The 15,536-nt window shown below is 37.7% G+C and overlaps 1 protein-coding gene across 1 annotated transcript in view; it reads left to right on the plus strand.

Annotated features, from left to right (window-relative positions):
- Positions 1-15,536, plus strand: part of Larp1b (La ribonucleoprotein 1B) — a 102,389-nt gene that overhangs the window by 38,315 nt on the left and 48,538 nt on the right. Inside the window, 3 exon segments of the mRNA XM_052730731.1 lie at positions 257-429; positions 5,425-5,733; positions 5,735-5,791. Coding sequence (XP_052586691.1) covers positions 257-429; positions 5,425-5,733; positions 5,735-5,791 — 539 coding nt within the window.

Here is a 15,536-nt window from a genome sequence, read left to right on the forward strand (position 1 = left end):
TGAAGATACCATGAATATAATCTTCTGCATAAGTGCTGGTGACATTCCTTTCTGCATAAGTGCTGGTGACATTCCTTCATTCAGTGGCTTTCCTTTTGAATATCTTGCAAGCCTTTTATATTTGAAAATCATGAAAAGGTTTTGAAATTGATTATCATGTTTTTGTGCAGGAAAATCCGTATTAAGGCAAAATGAAATGCAGTTTATAGGTAAGAAGAACCAGTATTTTAATTGCAGAACTGATTTAAAATTTTAGAGTCTGCCCCAAACTCTCCAAGAACTGGAAGTCCACTGAGCCCAAAGAAAAATACCGAAACAAATACTCTCCGAGTGGTGTCTAGAGGTTTGTCTACCAGCTTACCTGACCTGGACTCAGAACCATGGGTAGATGTGAAAGAGAGGCATCATCCATCCACAGTGACGTTAAAGGTAAGTTTACAAACCCAATGAAATGTGTACCTCCAGTATAACAAGTTTTCTGTTTGTCATACATAGGTTTTTCAAGGTTTTATAAAAATTTGGGATTGTGGACTTCAAGAGAAACTTGGGTTACTTTTGTTAAAAGTAAATTATATTTTCTCTTTTTAAATATTTATCTTTCATTTTTAACATAATTTGAGAGTACTTTGATTTGGTCTTTTTATTTATGACTAATTTTTTCTTATGTGACTAGTTTAAATTTGAATGATACTTCAATTTTTGTGAAGTTGAAGAATGTTCAGATTTTGAAGTTATATCATTATTTGTAAGGCTCTTAAAGCACATTGCATGCTTCAGTATGTTAGAGTGAATCAATGTTAAAAAAAAAAAAAGCAAAAAGCAAATGGATTTCTTGGTGAATGAGAGACTTATAAAAGGACCAGAGGAAACTGCCTTGCATTTTTGACTGGTGACTGATGCATTACTTACTATAAATTGTTGTTACTTTTAACCAAATAACTAATTAGTACAAGTAAAAGTTGGAAAACCTAAGTAAAATTGTTGGCTTATGTGGGTGTAAGTAATTTGTCTTGTGGTAGTTGCACTGGTTTTATGGACTAGTGGGTAAGGGATGGTTGACACAATCTACTATTTCTTACAACTTTGTGAATGTATAAAAAGCTTGCCACAGTTTGGAAGAAGAGAATGAATGCTGGGATGTTAAAGGCTTATAAACAAGGTTCTTTCTCCTGGAGACCAGAGGTACAGAGAGGAAGCTGGGATTTCAAAGACTCTTCACTGTACATCTGCCCATGTTAGCAAACACTTTTTTGTTGTTGTTGTTGTAACTGGGAGGGTGTTGTAAGCTGGGAGGGTGTCTAGTGAAAGCCAGAAGTCCTGTTGCTGACCCACAGTGCTAAGGGCCCCACATGTTCTAAAATATTACAAGTCCAATGTCAATAGGCTTAAGAAACCCTAATAAAAGGTAACTTCTTTTTCTTTTTTCTTTTCTTTCTTTTTTTTTTTTTTCCGAGACAGGGTTTCCTCTGTGTTGTTTTGGTGCCTGTCCAGATCTAGAAGTAGGCTGGCCTCAAACTCACAGAGATCTGCCTGCCTCTGCTGGGATTAAAGGCGTGCGCCACCACCACTCACTTCTTTTTCTTTTTTTATTCTAATACTAAAAATACAATTCAGAGCTTCAGGTATGCTAGACTAGTGCTTTGCCACTGAGCTACATCCCATTCCCCCAAAACAATTAGACAAGTGTATTTAAATGTTGTCAGAAAATCACCACATTCCAAAGTGTGGACTCCAAATGGCTAAAACATCTTTGGGAAAAGTCAGGCCATCTCAATATCTCACAGCCTTCCTGGGTACTTGTGGGGGACAGTATTCCTACACTAAGGCATGAAGACGGAACTATATTTTACTCAATTTGATATCCCCTTATCTAAAATGTCTACATTTCAAGATTTACTTGCCCAGTAGTATATGAGATTAAAGTTCATCTTAAAGTTGATAATCATGAAAAACATAAAAATCAATTTTTATTTGTGTGTCTGTACATGTAGAATGTGAGATAACAACTTCAGTAGTCAGTTCCCCCAGACTAGTGGTACTTAGCAGTATTAATAAATTGTAGATTTCTTTTGTGGCTGTGATTACAGCCTATTCACCCTTGGGCAATTTTGTTGAATGTCAGGTACACCCAACCCACACTTTTGATTAATGAAAGTTTCCACAGATTTTGGACTTCTGTCCTACACCTTGGCAGAGAACGGGCATGCTGACTCTGGATCTCAGCCATTACAAAAATAAGGAGTATTTTTCTCAGAGAGGTATAATTAGTTTTTGTTTGTTTGTTTGCTTGTTTGTTTTGTCGATGAGCTCATATTTTGTCCTCCTGCCCCTGCTTTGACTAGTTGAGAGCAGATGTTATAAAGTTTCATGTTCTCAAATAAAGGACAGGACTGATTGCTTGTGGTTGGTTTTCCAAATGTTTACTTTGATTGCTACCCACTGTCTGTTCCTGCTCTGCCTTTTAGGATCCTGGTGAGCATTGCCTTCTGTCTCTTTGCTGTAATCCTGGCTGGGTCTGAGAGGCTCATTCTTGTGTCAATCTTATCAGTGTAATCACATGGGCTTTATGCTTTCTAGAAACTCAGTTTATGACCTGATAATTATTCATTGTTGATAAGTGGATGTATTTACACATTATTGTATATCATTATTGAACATAAACATATAGTTAGGTCATGTCCAACCCCAAATCTCTTTTAAATCTATGTATGTATGTATGTATGTATGTATGTATGTATGTATGTATCTATCTATCTATCTATCTATCTATCTATCTATCTACCTACCTACCTACCTACCTACCTATCTATCTGTTTATTAGTGGGGAGGTCAGAAGACAATTTGAGAAAGGAAGTCAGTTCTCCACTATATGGGTTGTGGGGATTGAACTCAAATCATCAGACTTGGAGGCAAGTACCTTTTCCTGTTGAGTCTTCTTTTTAGCCTCAACCCAAAATCTCTTACTCATTTCTTACAAGTTGAAAAAAAAATGCATTTGAAGGATAAAGTTAAAAAGTGAAAGCTTTTGCTGGGAGGTGGTGGTGCACACCTTTGATCCCAGTACTTGGGACACATTGGCAGGTAGATCTGAGTTTGAGGACAACCAGAGCTGTTACACAGAGAAACCCAATGTGGGGGAAGTGTTTATCCAGAGTTTACCATTATTAATAGTTTGGTATTTGATCACTTAGGCTTTTCTCCCCATATACTTACATATAGCCTTTAAAAATATTAAGCATTATTTACTTATCTATTTATTTATTTATTTGTTTTCAAGACAGGGTTTCTTTGTATAGCTGTGGCTACACTAAAACTCACTCTGTTAACCAGGCTGGCAGTAAACTCATAGAGATCTGCCTACCTCTGCCTTCTGAGTGCTGGGATTAAAGGTGTGTGTCACCACCACCTGCTGTTTATTTATTTATTTATGTGTATAGGTGCATAGCCCGCCTTTATGTGCATGCACCACATGTGTTTAGTGCCTTAAGAGGCCAGAAAAGGGCATCATATCCCCTAGAACTTGAGTTACAAATGGTTGTGAGACACTGTGTGGGTGCTAGGAGTTGAACTCTGGTCCTCTGGAAGAGGGCTCAGGCTAAGGAGATGACTGTATTGATAAAGTGCTTGCCTCACAAGAACTCAAATTTGAATCTCCAGCACTGTGTAAAAAGTTAGGCTTGATCTCACTGGACCCCAGTTTTTTATTTTTCTCAATGCTCAATATCGATCCTAAGACAAATTTGCCAACACTGAACTGTACCCCCAGACTATTTATTTGAGACAGGATCTCAGGTAGCCCATTCTGGCCCCACTGGCTCTGTAGCCAAGGCTGACCCTAAAATCAAAATAGGGGTCTGGAGAGATGGTTCAGTGGTTAGTTAAGAGCACTTGCTCTTCAGGTAACCCAGGTTCAACTCCCAGCACCCACATGGCAGCTCACAATTATCTGTAACTCCAGTTCCTGGGATCCAGTGCCCTCTTCTGGCCTCCTTGGGCACTGCAGGCAAAACATACATATTAAATAAACAAAGGTATATATAGATAACAACAACAAAAAGTTAGGCATGGTGTTGTATACTTGTAATCCTGCTTCCAGGGAGATGGAAACAGGAGGATCAGTCTACCCAGAACCTCTTCCTCTAGGTTAAATGAGAGACTCCGTCTCAAAAAATAAAGTGAAGGGGCTGGAGCCATGACTCAACAGTTAAAAACATTGGCTACTGAGGACCTGAGTTAGACTTCCAGCACCCACATAGTGGCTCACACAATCATCTGTAACTCCAGTGCCAGGGGATATGATGCCCTTTTCTGGCCTCTGCAGGCCCTGCAAACAGGTAGTGTACATATATAAAGACAGGAAAAGCATTCATACACATGAGAGAGAGAGAGAGAGAGAGAGAGAGAGAGAGAGAGAGAGAGAGAGAGAGAGAGAGCAAGCGCAGCAACCCTGAGTTAGGAAGAATCTGTTTAAATTCAGGAACTAGTAATAATAAAAAAAATAAGGTAGAGAACAGTTGGTGACCAAAGCATGTACATGTACACATATATATACATATATCAGACATGTAAATATGATACACATAGTCTACATTTTATAAAGTATATTCACAAGTAGACAGCTTTCCTAGAACAGTGCCTGGTTCACATTATCAGCTGACTGACTAGAGATCTACACGACTCAGCACTCTGACAGAAAGGGATTGCTTTGTTTTAGACATGGAATTATCTTGAGCTGGAAGATGAAATTGATCAGAGAGTGGCATGGGGCAGCAAAGCAGAAGTGTTGGGTATGCTGAGATTTAGGCTAGGTTAGATGTTAGACACTGCCAGCAGGTGTCTAGAGGCAGAGCTTGGGTGTGTTGTGTCAACCATAGCTACTTTACATGAACATAGGGACAGAGTGTACATTTTAGCATTAAAGCAGATATAGTATGAAGACAGCTCCACAGGAGATAAGGACAGCAGAAGAGGTGACCTGTGGGTGCCAGGCACACACATTGTGCACATACATACATGCATTGTGAGATATAAGGCTCAGACATGGCAAGCTTACTAACTCTAAACCTAAAAGGCTTTGTTTTCCTTGTCTTTCTGAATGCAGAGGAAGTAATTCCCATGTCTAGGCCTCAACTTCCTCATGACTTAGTAAGTCAGCGCCATGTTGTAGATGGTCTAGGGGCCACCCCAAATCTAGGGAGTCTATTTCAATCCTTTTACTCAACTTTGTGTTTTTCCCATTCAAGACAAAAATACTGCTTAGCTTCTTATTAGAATTTGCCTACTCTGATACAACATTTGTCCTAAAAGAAAAAAAATCAAAAAGTTTTTATGTAGGAAAAAAGTTTTTAAATATATATATATATATATATATATATATATATATATATATATATATATATATATATAACTACTTTGTTTCTTTAGGAATCAATATCTGTACCTGAAGAGACATCAAATCAACTAACCTTTCCAGAAGAACCAGAACAAGAAGAACGTGACTTTTTGTTTGATGAAGAAATGGAACAGACAGAAAGAAGGAAAAAGACATTTAATGATTGGTCTGATAATGATTCAGATTATGAAATTGATGACCAAGATTTAAACAAGATTTTGATCATAACTCAGACACCACCTTATATGAGAAAACACCCTGGAGGAGATCGAACAGGCACCCATGCATCACAAGCAAACATTACGTCAGAACTTGCTGAAATGATTAGTGATGGCTTGTATTAATTACTCTGAACAGGACCTGTGGACGGAAGGTGAAAATACACGCACAGCCATAAAGGTAACAATTTCCGGTGAGCATCTTTCTGCTGGTAGTTTGCTTGGATTGCATGGTATTACTTGTTTTCTTAAATTTGAGAGTTTATTTCATAAACTTTGGAGTATAAATAAATTATACCCAATTTGAAAATTCTTGGAAATATATTTGATAGTCACACCTTAGGTAATTTTAAGTGATAATATATGAATACTGTCAGCATCAAAAAATAATATTTGCTGACTAAAACTTGTGGAAAAATGTAATTTCTCATTAAGGAATAAAAATGTTGCTATGGACAGGCCTACTTGATATGCTCATTCTATTCTCTTGCCTTTTACCCCAGATTCTGGCCTCTACCTAAGCTAAGGTAGAAGAGAGAACCAGAATAGCTGTCTAGCCTCCAAATCTCTTTAAATTGTAGGAGTGTAAGGGGGTCTTTTTCTGCTGTTACACTTTTCAGAGAAGCTTCAAAAGTTAAATACGTGAGGGAGTGATGGAACAGTGAGGGGAAGTTACCTCAAATAGGAGAGTGAGCTTAGAAACCAAACAGCTGTAGAAAGAGAAGCTGCCAGCTAGTGCTTTAACAGAGGGAACTGCCTATCATGGGCTTGTGAACAAGAGACATGATCTCCTTGGAATTTCCATTACTGCTTTTAGCCACTGGCTTTTTAGAGAAACTGCTTCAGGTATATCATGTCAGATGCCCTAAAGCCTGGACAGTTTTCTACCTGTCTTGCTCCTGTGGGAAAAGAAGTATGTTTTCATGAAGTTTAGATAGTAGGGTTTTATGTAAAAACACATTTATGTGTGTGGGGGGGGGCGGCAAATTCACTCACGTCTCAATGCAAGTGTGGAGGTCAGGGGACAACTTGAAGGAATTGATTTTTTCCACCCATGTAGGTCCTGGGGATGGAACTCAGGTCCTCAGGCCTGACAGCAAGCACCATTACTTGCTGAGCCATCTTGCCACCCCTGAATTTTATTTCTGATGCTTGTTTCTGGAGGTGATGCTTAGCTGAAGTCATTTTTGTAACAGAAGTATAAATATATTCTACTAATTGCTGGGCCTGGGGGCACAGGCTTGTATAATCCCAGTTATATGGGAGAAGCCAGTAGGAGCAGTACAAGTTCAAGGGTAGCCTGATCAATGTCACAAGACCCTGACTCAAAATAGGACTCAGGGTATATAGCTCAGTGGTAGATGATTAGCATGATTGAGGCTATTCCATGATGAAATCACTGTCCTTGGTTCTAAAAGAATAAACAGATTGTCAGATTAGGTAGTCAGAATGGGCCTCTCTCTGAAAAGAGTCAAGATAGAGTGAAATCAGAAATATAAGAATGAAACATGCAAAAAGCAGGAAAAAGTATTCCAGGAAGAGGAGTCAGTGAAGTGTCAGTGATCTGAAAAAGAACTACTGGCAAATTCGAGGTACCAGTTTGCCCATAGCTGTATCAGAAGATAATTATGGTTGTGAAGGCAGAGTCAGATTAGAATAGAATTTGTAGACCATGTTAAATATTGTGGAATTTATTGTAAGTTCAAGTGCAGGTTTACAGAGACACTGTGACATGATCTTATTTTTATCTTTGAAAGATCACTGTGGTCCAGAGGACAGACAATAGGTTATATGGGGACAAAAGTGAGAGGAAGCTGTTAACAGGCTCCCTATAGGAGATGGAAAATGGTAGTCTTAGTTCAACTGGTAGCACAGGAAATACAAAAATGAGAACTATGTCTGAGCCTTGATGGATAAGAGAGAATAATCAGGTGTGTCAGAAACTGGATGGTTGACTAGGTAGGAGTGCAGAGCATGCCAAGACAGCGGAGCAGTTTTAATGAAGTTTTGGTGGTTCCAGAAGCTGTGTTGAACTGGTGTGACAAGGGCAGGCTCACATATCTTTAATGGTAAAGACCAGTGAGATAACCACATGATAGATGGTGAGATGCATCTTAAAATCTCCAAAGTTGCTGGGCAGTGGTGGCGCACGCCTTTAATCCCAGCACTTGGGAGGCAGAGCCAGGCGGATCTCTGTGAGTTAGAGGCCAGTCTGGTCTACAGAGTGTGCTGACCCTGGAAATTTCTCAAAATTCAGTAAACTCCACTATATAAGTTGTGGTTGTGGGGGACTGTATTCATGCTCCCTCCCCAAATTAAAAAAAATAAACAAACCAATAACAACAACAAAAAACGTTAAATAGATTCTCATCAAAAGAACTTAATTTGCCTTTTCACCTAGTCTCCTAGGAAATAGGCATTTTTTTGGTTGTTTTAAGCAGAATAGGGAAGGAAAAAATTACACTTAGAGGAGTATCCTGCAGCTCAAGTATATTGCCTGAGTGACTGATATGACTGGGGGCTGGAGAGATGCCTCCACAGTAAGAAGTACTTGCTGCTCTTCCAAAGAACCTAGGTTTAGTTCCCAAAACCCTCTTCCGGCCCCTTCAGATTCCAGGCACACATGTTGAACATTCATTCATGCAGTTGAAACACTCACAGAATAAAAGTAAATAAATCTAAGGAAGGAAATAAGGTGGAGAGCCTCCTCATGCATGTGTATAGACATGTACATGCATACAAAGACACATAAATCATACAAAAATATTAAATATGTTTTAAAAAGTTAATGTGATCCTATCAGTTTCACAGGTGCCTACTATTAGCAAATTTAGATCAGTTTGAATCAACTTTATTCCTGGAACACAAGGTATTTACTCAAAATTATTTTATAAGGAAACAGCACAAAGTTAATAATTAAACTAAATGAAATATCACATGTGAGAATGAGCAAAAGTATGGCACAAGAAGATCATACCTTAAAGTAATTGATAATGGAATTATTAAACAAATGTAGATAACCTATGTTTATTATACTTAAGGAAATAAAAACTTATTCAAGGGTAGAGTGTGGTGGCACACAATCCTAGGAAGCAGAGGCAGGCAGATCTCTTTGAGATAAAAAAAAAAATCCAAATAATAAGCATGGAAGTCAGTCGATGAGATTAGCAGCAAATTAGATTCAGTAGAAAACACAAAGACTCCACATGGGAGATTGAGAACCAGAAGCAACATGAAAAGCAGGTGCAAAGGATTTTTTTTTGTAGTGCATACCATTTGCTTTTGTTTCAAATCACTTTTATAATCTAATATTAAGTAGGCTTTACTATAAAGCTTTTATTTTAAAAAAAAGCAAACATGAGCTAAGTACAAACTTGAAATACAGGGTGACAGAGAATAGGAAATGGTAAGAAAGAAAGGACATGGACTGGTTTGTTTAACACAAATATTTAAGTGGCTGAAGTAAGCAGGTTGTCAGAGTTTATCTAAGTACAGCCAGTTATTTACATGCAAAACATTGAAGAGACAAAAGCAGAGATGGACTAGCATCCAGATGGCTTTTGTGTTGTGTGTGTGCATGCAACAATTTACAAGGTGATCTGAAATTCATGTGAAAATTTAAATAATTCAGAATAGTCAAAACAATCTTTACATAAAGATCAAAGTCAGGCTGTGGATGCTCCTCACTGGGAGAATGCTTACCTGGATTTCTAGCAACTCTGTATTGTATTTTTACCACAGCATTCAGCTTTGTTCTTAAAACTTACTAAAAAGCTACAGTTACCAAGACAGTAGTCCTGGCATAAGCATAGACAGATGGGTGATTGGAATATAATTGAGTTCAAATAAAATAATCACATGTGTCAGAAATTCTCAAATGTTTATCAATCAAGTACATTTAATGGGGGAAGAATGTTTGTAGTGGTGGATCATCTGGATATCTACATGCAAAATAATGAAGTTGGTTGGGCCCTTTCAGATATCAGATATAAAAAAGAAAAAAAAAAACCCTAATTCAGGCTGGGCCCTGTGGCTTATAATCCCAGCACTTGGTAGGTGGAGGCTGGAGAATCGGGAGTTCCAAGTGATCTTCAGCTACACAGAAAGTTTGAGGATGACACCCTAATCTCAAGAATACAAACAAAAAAAAATACAAAGCAAAACAAAAAGATTACTATGATTAACATGAAACAGGTTTTCTGTTTGGCATTGTTTTGTTGTACTGAGAATGGACACTGGCACTCTTACCTCTAGCCTTTCCTGATCTTCACAAAGCAGAGAAGGAAATATAGTAAAGAGAAGTTGTTGGAACAACTGGAGAGTCACATACAGAATAATCTACATGCAAACTCACATCCTTGATGGAAATTAATTCCATAGATTTTATACATAAATGTAAAATAAAGATTATAAGAGAAAATCTTGGCCTTGGAATTGGCATGATTTTTGTATGACACCAAAGTTTTATCTATGAGAATGATCTGTGAGCTCTGGACTTCATTAAACTTAAAAACATCTGCTTTGTGAAAGCCACTGCCAAGAGATAGAAATAAGCAGACTAGTCTGACAATGCACTCTGATCAAGAATATATACAAAGGCCATTTAAAATAGGAAATCAAATGGTTTAAGGGTGGTCAAAAATGCTGGGCACAGCTACATACTCGTGAAATACAGCACTTAGAAGAAGAGGTAAGAGGATCAAGAACTTAAGGCCAGCCTCCACTACATGACAGTTTTGACACTAGCCTGGGAGTGTATGAGACTCTCAAAAGACACGACGAAACAAAAATGCCCCAAGAGCCAAACTATCTTCACCAGAGAAAAAGAGGTAGCAAGGGAGACTATGAAAAGATAGGAGTTACAGTCAGAACACAAGGTGCTGTAACACCCCCATTAAGATGACCAAGCACCAATCTAGTAAGCATACCAAATGCAAAGACTGGAAGAGGGCAACTTGTTGTGGGGGTGCAAAATAGCAAGCACGGTCACCTTGGAAAGCCATTCAGCAATTTCTTACAAATTGTAATACATTTTACAAAAATAAATCAAGCAAATTTACCACACAAATTGAAATTTATAGCCATACAATAACCTTGTATATGGATGTTAGTAGCATTAGCCATAATTGCCTAAACTTGTATGTAACCAAGATAACTCCCAGGAGGTCAGTAAATAAACCGTTGTACATCCAGACAATGAACTCTTTATTTATTACTATATGTAATTGAACAATCAAGTTGGGGAAATACAAAGGTAAGTCTTAAGTTCGTGTTTCTGAGTGAAACCAATCTGAAAAGGCTTCGCAATATATGTGATTCTAGCGGTGGCATTCTGGAAAATCAACTGGAGACAGTAAAAAGAGATTGCCAGCGATATGGGAAGGGATGAGAAGACTGCAGATGATTTTTAGGGCAGTGTAGCTATAGTATCACTGATGGTGTCATGGTGAATACTTATATCATTAGTTTGTCAAAACATGTAGTGTGCTCCAAGATGAATGAACTGTGGACTTTGATGATGTTGATGTCAGTTCATCAGTTTTAAGCATTGTATTATTCTGGTACTGCTCATCAATAGTGGAGAGGATGTGTTTTCATGGGTGCAGGAGATATGTGACAGTAACTCTGCTTCTGCCCAGTTGTGCTCTGTTCCTAAAACTACTCTAAATACAAAGACCTATTAGAACACGAATGAGGATAATGTACTTAGAAATATATATCTAGTAAAGGACTTGTGTTTAGCGTATATAAAGACAAGTCAGTCTTACAACCCACTTCAAAAACTGAGGCAGAATTTAAACAGATATTTTCCCAGAGAAGATGTATAATCCAGCAGGAGAGTGAAAACCTAAATCAGAAATCCTTATCCTTCTCATACCAATAGCATGGTTATTATTATTCACAGAAAGCAGATACTGGAAGTATACCATTGAGGATGGAGAGGAATTGAAGTCCCTCTTCCTGCCCCTGGTATATAAAATAGAGCACTCAGTTTGGAAGACAGTTTGGTTATCACATGACCCAGCAATTCCATTCTTAGATGTGTGAACCAATACAAATAAAAACTTGTCCATACAACTACTTGTGCACAAATATTCCTAATAGCATGTTAAAAGTGAAAACTCAAATGTCACCAGCTATAGATGTGGTGTATCCATACAATAGAGTATTTGGTAATCATTGTGAACTGATGATAAGTGAATGGCATAACATGAAAGATTATGGAGACAGAGTCAAGGCACTCATAAAGGACCATATGTTTTGAGTCTGTTTGTAAGGGGTGTCCATGGACAGAGTGTAGTTTGTAGTTTCCTTGATGCAGGTTATCGGAGCATGTAAGAAATGTGGAGGGAGTGCTAATGGGTGCTGGGTTTCTTTGGAGATCATGGAAATGTTCTAAAATTAATAATGGTTCTGAAATTAATGCAAAATGACTGAATTGTGTATTTGAATTAGTTGTATGAATTATGCATGTTAAAGGCTATTATATGAAACAACAGAGAGGGGTGGAGTGGCATGTGCCTGTAGTCTTGTTTTACTTGGGAAACTGAAGCAGCAGATTCTTTGAGGCCAACCTGGGCAGCACACACATAGCAAGACCTTGTCTGAACAAGAGCATTGACAAATAGTACAACACTCATGTTGATGGATGATATAACATTGTTACCATGTTAGTACCATTCAAAGCAATCTGTCAAAATCTTAATGGCTTTTTTTTCTTTCAGAAATAGAAATAACTGACCAAAAACTTACCGAACACTGTAAAACACCTTAAAAAAGAATAAAGTTGAAATAGCTGGGTGTGGTACAAGCCTATAATGCCAGCACTCAGATTAAGGAAGGAGAAAGTGGAGGCTGTCCTGGGGTCTTGGCTACTAGTGAGAACTGGTCTAAAAGGGAGGGGAGATTAGTGAGACTGGTCAGGAGTTAAGAGCACAGGCTGGTCTTGCAGAGGACCTGGTTCAGTCCCAGCACCTATTCTGAGCAGCTCACAATGCCCTGGGTATCCATTACCATCTTCTGGTCTCCTGCCTCTAGGCATGCACATAGTGCTTATATGTACTTGCAGGCACTCACACTTAAAAACACAACTATTGATGGAGGAGAAAGAAGGATACTTCATTCTTCCTTGATTTCCAAATGTACTACAAAACCACAGCAACCAAAATGCTTCTCGACCAATGGGACAGAGAGCTTGGAAGGAGACCTCCGTGCATGTACCGAAAGATTTTAAACAATCGTGTGTGAATGCCTATGTGTATACATGTATGCATGAGTGTTTGTGAACGTGCACATATGTAAGTGGTCATGTATGTTGAGTGTTGTGCTGGATAGTTTTATGTCAGCTTGATGCAAGCTTGTAACATGCTTGTCGAGGTCAGAGGACAGCCTGCAGGAATCCATTCTTTCCTTTAACCTTCTAGGTTCCAGGATTGAATAGACATTGTCATCCTTAACCAAAAGTGCCCTTCCCCCATTGAACTATCTTGCTGGCCCTCAAATGATTTTTTAACAAGTGTACCAAGGACACTGAATGGAGAACAAAATCTCTTCAAATGGTATTGGGAAAACTCTGAATCTGGGTGTTAAAAAATCTTACACTATATTTTAAAATAGGTTGAAATTGGACTAAATGCTTAACTATAATACCCATGACTACAGAACACTTTGAAAAGAAGTTCTTAACCTGTGGGTGGCAACCACTTTGGGGGGTTGAACAGCCCTTTCACAGTGGTCAAATATTAGATATTCTGCATATCAGGTATTTACATTATGATGTATAACAGTAACAAAATTACAGTTTTGTAGTAGCAACGAAAATAATTTTATGGTTGGGGTCACCACAATATGAGAAATGATATTTAAAGGGCACAGCATCAGGAAGGTTGAGAACCACTGACTTAGAATATAATTTAATTTTCAAAATGGTCAAAGGACTTGAATAGACATCTCCCTAAAGGTGATGTAAAATGGTTTATAAATATTTTAAAAGCCGTTCAACATTATTATCAAGCATAATATAAATAAACCCATGAGATAGTACTTTATTCAGATAGCTACAAGATAGACATGGGTGAACCTAAAGACTGCATGCTATGAGAAATATCCATTACAAAAGAGAATACTATATGATTCCACTTATGTGGAGTATAGCTAGAGATGAAAATCTATTAAAGCTGAGAGATGAGGGAGATGATAAATTGCTATTAAGTGGATATATGATTTCAGTTTTGTTGGATGAGAGTATTTGAATTGTTATAACAATGTCTCTGTTCTTAACAGTTATGAAGTGCACACAAAAATATTTAAGATGATCAATTTTATATGATTTTAAAATCCGATTAAAATGTAAAAACCCACTTCACAAAGAAATATCACCAAAAAAATTTACGATCAGTCAGAATGTACTTAAAAAGTAACTTGGAAACACACAGCATTACTTGTGCTGGGATATGCCATGTTGCAATGGCAGAGGAACAAGTTGAGGGCTGGGGAGCAAGTTGACAAGTTTGGTGGCAGTGCACTTGCCGAGCATGTTCCAGGCCCTTGGTTCAATCCCCATCAATGCAAATTTAAGGTGAAATCCATCAAATAAGATCTAACATAATTCATTATATATAATAACATGTTTGGATAAATGAAAAATTCACAAAACAAATCCATTGTAAAGTGATTACTTCTATAAGTAAGTAGGGGATAATCATGCAATAAAAAAGAATAAATCTAGAAACAGTTCTATGCCTGAGAACTGCAGAGTATTTGGGTTTTTTGTTGTTGTTTTGGGTTTTTGTTGTTGTTGTTTTGTTGGTTTATGACTTTTTTGTTTCCAAATTATGTGTGTGAATGTGGCTATGTTCATGTGGTTGCAGGTGCCCATGGAGGCCAGAGGCATCAGATCACCCTGGAGCTAGAGTTTAGCAAGTTTTGAGCTGCCCAGGTGGGTGCTGGGAATCCAACTCAGCTCCCTTGTAGAAGCAGGTTACACTGTTAACCACTGAGCCATCTGTCAGGCTCCACCCATGGCTTCTTGACCTATAGTGGATTTTTTTTTTTTTTTTTTTTTTTTGGTTTTTCGAGACAGGGTTTCTCTGTGTAGTTTTGCTGGGATTAAAGGCGTGCACCACCACCGCCCGGCTATAGTGGATTTTAAAGCAAGTTTCGATTAGGAATTATACTAGTGATTAGAAGTAAAAGTGAAAGGTATTGATTGGTCCTTCTACTTGAAAATAATGTTTTAAGATAATTCAATGCTCAAGGAAGAATTCAGTGGAACTTAGGAAGTATGAAGTTCACAACTGAAGTTAAGAGGTGCAGCAAACAAAGCCATAACTTTAAATATTGGGAGAAGCATTTGGATTGACAAGCCAATCTCCAGTATTATTCTTTTTTTGTATTTGTCCTTTTTTTAAATGTAAAAACATTTTATGTACAACTGCAGGGGAAATAATACACAGTTAGCTTGAACATAAAAACAGGTTATAATTCAAAAGTCCAGGGTTATTTGAAACTGGAAAATATTTTCTCTGTAGAAAATAGTAAAAATGATAACATTTCTTAATAAGCCCTTTAAGCCAAATAATAGCTAATTATACATATAAATATAGATTAGATTCTGGGATACAGAAGAAACCTATCTTCATCTGTTCAGAGAGCTATGTTTTACTTAAGTTGTGTAAGTGAGATTCCTATTCATCTTCCCCTTCACTGTTTAATTTATGGCAGACATTTTTCTACAGGCTAATCCATAATCTAAAAAGATTTTAGCCCCCCCCCTCCTGAAAGTACAGCCAGGATATTCTTTCATTAGCTTGATACGGTACAAATTCTTATCCTAATAGTGAAATGTTTCACTAAAACTTGCCCAGTAATTGGGCAAAACCAAAACTCATTATAAGCCACAGTCATCCTATGGTCCTCCCTGCTAG

Source organism: Peromyscus californicus, unplaced genomic scaffold (assembly GCF_007827085.1).
Source record: "Peromyscus californicus insignis strain IS unplaced genomic scaffold, ASM782708v3 Scaffold_9__1_contigs__length_137607984, whole genome shotgun sequence".
NCBI classification, from domain to species: domain Eukaryota; kingdom Metazoa; phylum Chordata; class Mammalia; order Rodentia; family Cricetidae; genus Peromyscus; species Peromyscus californicus.